The sequence below is a fragment of the Spinacia oleracea genome, chromosome 5 (assembly GCF_020520425.1).
Source record: "Spinacia oleracea cultivar Varoflay chromosome 5, BTI_SOV_V1, whole genome shotgun sequence".
In the NCBI taxonomy this organism is placed as follows: domain Eukaryota; kingdom Viridiplantae; phylum Streptophyta; class Magnoliopsida; order Caryophyllales; family Amaranthaceae; genus Spinacia; species Spinacia oleracea.
Genome location: NC_079491.1, coordinates 249,517 through 259,557, shown reverse-complemented (window position 1 = coordinate 259,557; position 10,041 = coordinate 249,517). Strand labels below are relative to the sequence as shown.

Genomic DNA, 10,041 nt, shown 5'->3' with positions numbered 1-10,041 from the left:
GTTAATTTGTTGTTTCGTTTAGATTTTTGTGTTATGTTTTTTATGATTTATGGGTTTATTATTTTTTAATTAGTTTAATTTTCTATTAATCATGTGCTAACTTTTTTATGAAGTGTTAATTACAAAAATAATACTAAAAATTTATAAAAGTAATGCTAATTGGGAGAATTTGTCAAATTTTTTGCTACCATTGAAAATTTACCAAAGTTTATTGCTACCATTGAGAATTTCCCTAACTAAAAAGGCTCAACTAGAGATTCGAATGGAATGAACTTCATTCCAATTCATTTTCCAACATATCACTAACTTTAAGTGAAGTAAAGACACGTTAGTTTCCCTTCTACTTAAATCATTAACTTTAATGCCTAAATTTGTGGGTCAATCGACATCATTATTAGTTTTTATTTTTTTATTTTTAAAATTTAAAAGTCATACTCCATATGATTTAGACTGAATGCTGAAGGATGAACTTACAAGTTACAACTAATCATACTTGTAATATTAATCATGTTGAGGAAAAAAATTTAAAAAATTGTACTGTGTAATAAGGGAAAACTTTTTTATGACTTCCCTGGTTTTCTCCCGCCTCGACTTCCTCATCAAAGTGCCACTCATTTTTAATTAAAATTTATCCAGCTTTTGAATATACGCCCATAAGAATTACGAAAATACAGAGTACTCTCTCTCTCTGCCTCCCTCTCTCGCTGCTCCACCTCGCCGGAAAATAGACGGCGTCTCCAGCCACCTCTCACCAGGTAGACGCCTCCCTCTCCTCTTCTTCCTTCTCTTTCGCATTTCTATTTTTGTTAGGATTCGATCACAAAAAAATTGTTATGCTGCTGTTGCTCTGCCGCTACTTCCGCCGTCGTCTGTTTTCCGGTGGTGGTAGCAGAGATTTATCATTCTGTTTCCTTGATTGATTATGATGTTAGATTAGTTTAACATCAAACCCTAAGTATAAAATAGGTTTCTGATTTTTACTTGTATAATTATGATAAGCAATTAATCAGATTTATAGTTTAGAAGTTAGATTTGTTGTCATTAGTTGATCTTATTTTCAGATTTAGAAAACTACGTCATTGAAGTATAAGTAGGTTATGAGTGTTGGTTTCTACATGTTTTTATTTATATTTTCTGATTTTAGTATTAAAGTATACTTGCTAATTAGTTTCAACCGGTGTATTAGTGATCAGATTTTAAGAGCCATGGATGACAAGCTGATTTCGATTTTAATAGGACTCTTTTGAATTGTAGTTTGCATTATTCATACTCTAATTTGGTAATTCTTCATGAAATTGTATTTGGGGACTTGTAGAGGAATATACTAAGCTTCTTTTTCCTCGTGTACTTCATTCACGTATCTGTTTTGTGTCGTTTTTTTTGGAACTTTCTATTGATTTTATTTGAATTTAAAGATCCATTACGTGTTTGGTCTCATGTGGGGATGGTAGATTTTGCCTTATATGATGTATCAAATTGTTAAATACATTATGTTGGTTTTTTGTTGGATTTGTTTAGTGTTGTTCAATGTTCAATTAGTCTTTCCCCACTTCATAATTGTACTAGAAAATCATATTATCCTTTCTCCCTGGGCAAGGGCGGGTGCCTGGCTCAGGGATGAGCCTGATTAGCTAATGGTTGTACTTTAAAGACGCAGTTGTAATTTTTTCTTAGCTTTAACTGTTTTTCCAATTTCAGGTTTAGGGTCTGGAATCAGCAATTTGTTTAAAAGAAGATGAGTTGTTGTCCGAGTTCTGGATTCAATCATCAACCATGTAGCCAATCTCAGAAGATGTCCATTGGGGTGGTCGTTGAGTCCGTTGCCAAACCTCGTTGTGGATCCATGAAAGAGGCTGGTGTTTCAATCAGGCATTCACAGAAGGAAGCATCTGATGCACAGTATTTGACGGTAAAGCACAATGTACAGAGTGGAGTGAAGGCCTCTAGTATTGGGACTATGTGTAAAAATGATGCTCAGGAGGGTTCTGTAAGGGTTACAAGTGGTTTGCCTGCTGCCAGCTTGATAATGAAAGATTCTGATCATATCGAAAACCAAACATCTAGGCCAGCTATAAGTTGTTTATATAGAAAGCAGCCAACACGTTCGATGCAGTCCTCTGCTAATCAAGTACTGTTAGAACCCGTTGTTGGCAAGAAGACAGAACCTGACAGGGCTTCTGGGAAGGTTAGCAAAAGGGCCTCTATGGATGAATCACTCGAGAAATTTTCATGTGCACCAAAACAAGTGTGCTTCCCAGTCAAAGAGGTGTTGCCAGAGCAGCAAAACGAAATGGAGAACAGAAGCAAAGAAGTTCTGAGGATGAAGCTGCGGGAGATATTAGGAACTGTTCCTTCAGGTAACAAGATATTAGGTGATTCAAGGACTAGTGAAGCGAATGCTAATGAGATGATGAGAGAACAAACTCTTAAAGGTGATGCCCATTTCAAGCCCCGGCAGAATTCCGATACTATAGAAACTGATTCTGAGAATGTGGACATGACGAATAAGAGACCAGTGACTCGTTCTTTTGCCAGAAGGAGGCCTCCTGCTAAGATGCAACCAAGGAACTTTAAGCCCAAATCGTTATCTACTGATAAAGAGGAGCGCATTGGCAGTGATGTCTTCACTTTCGCTGAAAAATCTGCACCTTCACAACCTTGTGCAGTTACTCAGGGCTTCTCAATTGTTGAAAAAAATGATCATACCAAAAGGAGTTGTGGAATCAAACCAGGGGATAAGTTATCTCCTGTAAAAGACTTGAGAAATATCCAGACGGAGATAAGTGGGTGTGAGAAGGAACCACCTGCTGTGGAATTCCTGTATGGTGGTGTAGCGACATTTTCTAAGCGTGGTTGTCGTGATGAGAATCCTGAACCTGAGGCAGCAATGCGGAACGTAAAGTTCAACTACTCTCCTGTAGTTAGGGAGAAAAGCCAGCAATCCGATGCAGAGAGTCCAGCCCCACTGAAAGAGTCACAGTGGAACATAAAATTTAACCACTCTCCTGTAGTCAGGGGGAAAAGTCAGCTACCTGATGTAGAAAGTCCAGCTCTACAGAAAGAGTCACAGTTTTTTGAACCCTTTGGTGGTCAATCTCCAGTGCCCCATGTTGACGATTTGAGTTGTCCACGGTATAAAATGTTAAAAGCTGTTCTGAATTCTCCTCTGCGCACATATGATAAGAAGCATAATGTCCGTGGTTCTGCTCAAGCAGAGGCAGAGATTCGTCTTGAAGCTAAATGTTCATTCAAAAGCAGTACAGATTCAGATAAGGATACTTTTGCATCTTCTGTGAGGACACAAAATCAAATATCCTTTTTATGATCTTATTTTTCCTTCATCCATGCATCAATTAGTTCTTATGATAGGCCCTTTTCTGCTTAATAATCAGGATGATGTGGTTAATGTCGAAGATACCAATTCCAGTACCTCCGAGTCATCTACAGAAGAAAAGAGTGCTGGAAAGGAGCTGTTTCCTCCAATTAGAGGAGAGTTTGATAGCACTGAGGAGGTTTCATCTGCTAAGAAAGGTTGTCCTCTTTTTTTCTTCCCCGTTCTTTTATTAAGCCAACCCAGGATGCAGGAAAAAAAAGGGAGTAACAGTTCTTGGTGATCTGAAAGATTTGGATATTTTCTGGTTTAACTGGATCCTTGAGAAAAATTCACCATTTTCAAGTTTGAGTTTTTGTGAACTTCCACGAAATCTGAAAAAGGGATTTATCTAATAAAATGCAGAGTATAATTGTTGGTCTAAACAGGTGGCATGTTTTTCTTCTGTTATGATTAGCGTTTTTTTAATATAAAGTCAAATTTGCTTCTGTTGTAATTGATGCAGGCATATGCAGCATTCTTGAACCTGATGAATCATTTATTCCGTACCCTTTGGCATGAATAAGCTTTTTTTTAAAAGATGTACAATTGACTAATATATTGCTATTACAAAATCACTGCTTCAGACATTCGCCATTCTAAAAGTAGGGGAGGGATGTTATCCTTGAAACAAAATGGTATCATGCTGGATTTTCTTAAACCACTCCTTTTTTTTAGATGCTTTTGTTTTAACACATGCCTTGCAAAACCGTGATTTACAAAAATAAAATGTGGTGCCTGACACATAACGATATATGACGTGTTGCTTCAGTCACATATTTGTCACATACTCACATATGAGTAGGTTCAGTTTTAGATATAAACCTATTTAGTTAGTCGTGTCATTAAAAAATTAAAAAGTGTGCATTGAATTTCTGTTTGGAAAGCATTTATACAAGCACAAGCATATTAGCATGTTGACAGGATGAATGTAGGAGACATGGGGAGGGAAAAGGCTGTTGTAAACTAGCCATTAGAAGACTATTGATTGCAAGTTTCTGGATAAAGAGGGTCTGCAGTGGCAGATATATTGTCACAATGCCATGCGTTATGTGCTAAAACAGAAAAGTGAAATTCTATCATGGAATCTAGTTTTCTATCATCAAAATCCAAATAGGGTCCAAGATGTTGAGGGAGCCCAAAGTATAACGCCCTGTGCTAGATCAAGTGATCACATGCAATAATGGGGGTTGAGAGAATCTTTCCATCCCTTTTATGTGAGGCTCTATGTCTGGCAATTTTTCTTGTATCTGTTACTAATGAGACTGACATCAATCCTAAATGGAATGATTGCCTAGTGTCTGGAAATGCTAAATAATCTGTCTATACCATGGCCCTTCATCTGTAAAGGGTTTTGTGGAGAACCCGATTTCCTCAAGGCGTCATCAAGTTTAATAGTTGTGAGTGTTTAAATGGGAGTATGAGTTCGAGACTTTTTCTTAGGTCACATTTGGCATGCCTTAAATTTTTGTTTTATGTTTATCATTCATGAAATATGGACTTTTTTGGGCAGCCTATCCAGAAGTAGCTGTTCACACATCTCCAGAGAACGGAAGTAGGCCTGTTTGGAAACCTGTGGTCGTCCGACGTAAACGACATAGCAGTCATGATGTTGACTCTACTGATATCAGTCCTACTTTGCATAGTCCAGAAGGTACACCTCAGTAATGTTCATTGTGCTTCTATATGCTAGGGTCTTTTGCTTCAAGTGGGATTGATCTTTTGTACTTGGTTATATATGTTAATTTCTTCTGAGTTATCAGAAAGGGGCAATTCTGGTGATGTGTTAACGGAATGCTTGGATGAAATTCCAGAGGACGGAACCGACGGATTGGCCAGGTTATTCTTCTCATTCTCAAACTTGGAGTCTTGGAAAAACAAAAAAAAAATTGAAAAGATTTTTTTTTCTACCCTGATTTATAACTATCTTTTTAATTCTAATTTTTCTTGGTGGTATTTCAGAGTGGTTTCATTGTTAGGCTTGGAATTAGAAAAGGTTAAAACCAAAATGATGTCAGTGACAAACAAAAAATGCTCAGAAATACTGGTGTCTGCTGCCGAAGAAATTCATTCACAGCTGCAGAATGTTGAGTCTCAGATTCAGACAGATTTGTGAGTACACTTAATCTAATAATCTGTGGACTATCGATTCACCATTAGCTTAAGATTTTTTTTTCTACCCTGATTTATAACTATCTTTTTAATTCTAATTTTTCTTGGTGGTATTTCAGAGTGGTTTCATTGTTAGGCTTGGAATTAGAAAAGGTTAAAACCAAAATGATGTCAGTGACAAACAAAAAATGCTCAGAAATACTGGTGTCTGCTGCCGAAGAAATTCATTCACAGCTGCAGAATGTTGAGTCTCAGATTCAGACAGATTTGTGAGTACACTTAATCTAATAATCTGTGGACTATCGATTCACCATTAGCTTCGTTTCCTTAGTTTGATTTCTGTTTATGTTTTAGAGTGAAACTAACAAGCCTCAAGACATCTAAAAGGAAACATCTGGAGACAAGGCTTGAAGGTAATGGTTATGAGATTTCAATTGGTTCATACTTCAGAGTCGCTATCTAATTGAGACCAAATTTGATGAACTGCAAATTAATTCTGTGGTGCTGTTTTTCTATGCTTAGCCTTTTCCTAGGTGATTAACTTCTCAAATGTAAATGAACATAGCACTTGTGTTTTGTAATCATGCAAAATGTTGTGAAGTGGATGTAACTGGAGCTTAGCAATCTCTAACTATCAACTAAGTGTATTGTTGTAAGACATGTCTAGGGAAGTTCATTAGATAGTTACATAAGCTTTATAATCTTTTTTTATTTTTTTCACATACCATGAACCCCAGCTATTTGTTATATGATTGGACAACGCCAGTGGCTATGAGAAATTTGAAGAGCCAAGTACTAAAGTTATTTTTTGTTAGCAAATGTTCTAGAATATTAGTTGGTCAAACTTTCTCAAAGGAGTGAAATTAGATTTGAATTGTTAGTTTGTTAACTCTTGTCAAATTAGTCGAGGCATCTGAGTGGGATATATCATCCCTTCCCTCTCCCACTTGTGCATTATACTGTAGGGCTCCTTGCCTCTTGTTATGATGCCTTTTTATTTTACGTTTAGTCTATTATTATGCCTGTATAAGGCTCTGCATAAAAGAGGATGGTCTTTATGTCCTACTTCCCGTTAAACAAATGCTTTCCTCCTCCCTAGCTTTGTTTAAGATGCCTCCTAAATAGTTAGCTCTACGAAAAACTATGAGCGCAACATAACTATTAACCTCCCAGATCATGATATCGGCCTTCAATTATTGGGTTAACTATTACAACGTCTACTACTACTATTAGTCTACTACTACTACTGGTGGTCTATCCTAGCAAGTCTCCTTGTATGTCTGACTAGTGGTTTGTAATACAGAACAACAGGAACACTTAAAGGTTATGCATGAGAAGTTCAAGGAAGAGATCAGTCAATACCTTCAAGACTGCAAAGGTACCTTGGAAAGGCTGGAAACACAGAATATTGAGCTACGAGGGGCTGTAAAAAGGCAAAGTATGACAACCTTCATCTTAGTGCTCTTATTTTGTTTTCATAAAGCCTCCAAAAATGAGCTGCTCTTCAGAGTTGTTTGACTATTTATTTCTAATTTAATTGAAGATCACGTGCTATGGTACTCTGACATATAATCCTGGTGGGATATGTCAGTTATTTCTAAATACAGAAAAATATATAGATTCCTTTGTGTGTGTGTGGGTGGGTGTGTGTGTGTGTGTTGACAATCCTTCGTTGTTTAAATGTGTTGTAACCCTGAAAGTTGGATTATGCACTACCACAGCACCACCATTTGCGGTTTCTAATTATAGGTGCTGACTTGGGGAGGTTAAGGTGTGCTGGCTATCCCTGATACGCTGACCTATTGAGAGGCATTTATTGGCATATATATAAACATACAACAAGTTGTGCACAGGGACTCTCTCTGATTGGAGAATTTCAGTATCTCTCTTTGCTTGGTGTTGCTTACATTTACACATGGAGTGGGGCGACTAGCCCACAAGATTACACTCATTCTTGACCATGTGTGTTTACATGCGGACAGCTGCAAATGTGTTTGCAAGTGGGCACAGTACATGCATAAGCTGCTTGCCCTTGGTAATTAAGCTACAGGTTCACTTGAAATGATGTGTGGTGTTTTTCTTTGGTGCGCTCTAAATAATACATAACAAAGATCTATGTGTGTCTGTTGATAAATGTTCTAGTGTGGCTATGGTGGTTCTTTGAGTGACAAACTAAACCACATAATTTTGTTTTCCCTCTAGGATTCTCTCAAATATCCTCAGATTATATGCCCCTACTTATCATTTAGATCCTTTCCAATCAGTGTTCTGTTTTTAAAGGTCTCATTAATCTGTCAATCATCCTTTCTTCACAAACATTATGAAACCACCTTCATGCTTCACTCCTGCAAATATTTCTTCCCAAGAATAAAAGAGTTGCTAAAATATAACAGGGGCCTTGAATCTCTCCAGGATGATGCCTTGTTATTTGAATATGTAGTTGATATTTGTAATTTTTTTGATTATATTGGTGATGTACAAGTAGGAGTCTGATTTTTTTTTCATTGATATGTAATGCTGGTGTATTAGCATACTGGCAACAAGACTACTAGAAATTGTTGCAACTTGCAAGCCTATTAAAATGGATAGTATAGTCACAAGTTGAACATAAAGAAATTTTGATATTCCAGCCACAAAAAATAAATAAAACACTACTGATTTTCATTAGTTTATTTAGTGTTGCTCATTGCATCCTTCTGGTTAATCAACAGCCAACTCTAATTGCTATTAGCAGTTGTGTATTTCGTAATAGTTTTGTATGCAGTGGATAAATTTATTGGAATTTTGACGTTCACAATTAGGCTTTGTTGTGCAGTGGTCATAGGTAAATAATCCTTGATATGAACAAATTTGTTTTGGGTTTCCACTGCTCTCTTCATTTTATACTACGCATATGAGAATAATAATTGCATTAAGGATTACACTCTAAATTAGATAATCTGCTATTTTCTGATGCTTGAAATTCTTATTCTGGTCAGAGGTGTTACATAGTATGCTTCTCTTGCAAACGGAAGCAGCTGTGGAGACCCATCTCATTGATGCACAAAGACAGATGATATTTGTCCACAAGGTAAGTTTACTGGGCCAATTTTTACAGCTTATATGAGTACTGATACATTCTCAACAAGATGTCTACATCACAACATTCATATAAATGGTTCTGCTTGTTCATCAGTCTGAAATGTGAGGTTGGGAGTTCAAGAATCAAGAACAGTGGGTTGGATTCATGAGATTCGGATTTTCAGCTCTAAACTTAAGCTACCGTCTTCAATTTTGAACTTTTTTATCCGTTTCTGGGTCTTATCTTAAATGTTGTCTTTTTGAAAGAGTTCTGTTGAATGTGATAAACGCACACTCGTAATTATCTAGTTACCCTGAGTCACATGTCATAGCATTTGCCGTTTGTTGCTTCTGCATTTGTAGCAGATGAAACTTTCGGTTGCAGTCGTCATAGTATGGAGGTTGATGTCTCTTTTATTTTTTTTTAATTTTTTTTAGAGATAAGGTAAATACACAATTAGGAGGGCCTCCTTTCGAGGGGGTACCCAAGGAGATAGCTATATTGCTGCTGACTAACATAAACTCCTGCATTTGTGTATACCTTTTCAACGAATAGAACACTCTCTTCCTTGGCTCCCTAACATGAATCTGTATTGTAATATTGCAGAAGGGAAAACAAAAGATGCAACAGTTGAAAGCCGCCATTACCGGATGTTTAAAACATGGAATTTCCGGCTGACCAGCGAATTGAAATGCCTTGCATTAGGCAGCTGGATTTTTTTTAATTTTTTTTTTAAAATTCTGGGTTCTCTTGTAGCTTGGATTACCCGTGGGAATTAGCGTGGAGATAGTTTTGTAATTAAGAGGAGGTTTTAACTTTTAATGCTAACTATAGTCCCTAATCCCTATTACCAATTGAATCCTTAGCTAAGGCTGTATATAAGAAATCGTGTGAGCATTCTATATAGAGAGTGCTAGTCTACTTGTTAATTTGTTATACACCCGAGTGGCCGAGTTACATATTCTATGTACATGGCACACCTTGATGAAGCAGTGAAGCTAATTGAGCATCTTTTAATCATGTGATGTACACAGTACGTATTCGAGGAACAATGTTTCACGGCCTTCTACATCCATCATGCCCTCATGGTGATATGAAACATCAAGGGCAGAAAATGAAAAATCATATCTACGCCCTTTTAGTGAATATGTAATGAAAAATCATAGCATATGATAACATATTAATTTGAATATAGTGTATTTCATGAGAAATGTGAAGTTCGGAATACATTGTAAAATGTATATTTTATTTTATGCCAAATTTTGGGATTAACAAAGTTGGTTTACTATTCACAAAGAAATCTTTGTCACATGATGAGTATGATTTTTCTTCCTTGGCTAAAATGTTCACTTTATACACAACTTTGATATTTTTATTACATACTGATGTGATGCAAATACCCATTTTGAAAATGAGGAATTAAATGACTATTTTTTAAAGCCCATGTACGATATGTGTTGTGCATGTGTTTTAATAAACTTAAGAAGATTTCATAAGT

At 36.5% G+C, this 10,041-nt stretch overlaps 1 protein-coding gene across 1 annotated transcript; it reads left to right on the top strand.

The window, feature by feature from the left end:
- Positions 1–590: 590 nt before the first annotated feature.
- On the top strand, positions 591–9,532 carry LOC110775667 (meiosis-specific protein ASY3). The gene is made up of 11 exons (XM_056828203.1): positions 591–755; positions 1,699–3,292; positions 3,393–3,531; positions 4,884–5,024; positions 5,134–5,209; positions 5,333–5,482; positions 5,602–5,751; positions 5,837–5,895; positions 6,786–6,920; positions 8,461–8,552; positions 9,150–9,532. Exons 2-11 carry the CDS (start codon positions 1,736–1,738, stop codon positions 9,219–9,221), a joined length of 2,571 nt encoding a protein of 856 aa, XP_056684181.1. The 5' UTR covers positions 591–755; positions 1,699–1,735; the 3' UTR covers positions 9,222–9,532.
- Positions 9,533–10,041: the final 509 nt, after the last annotated feature.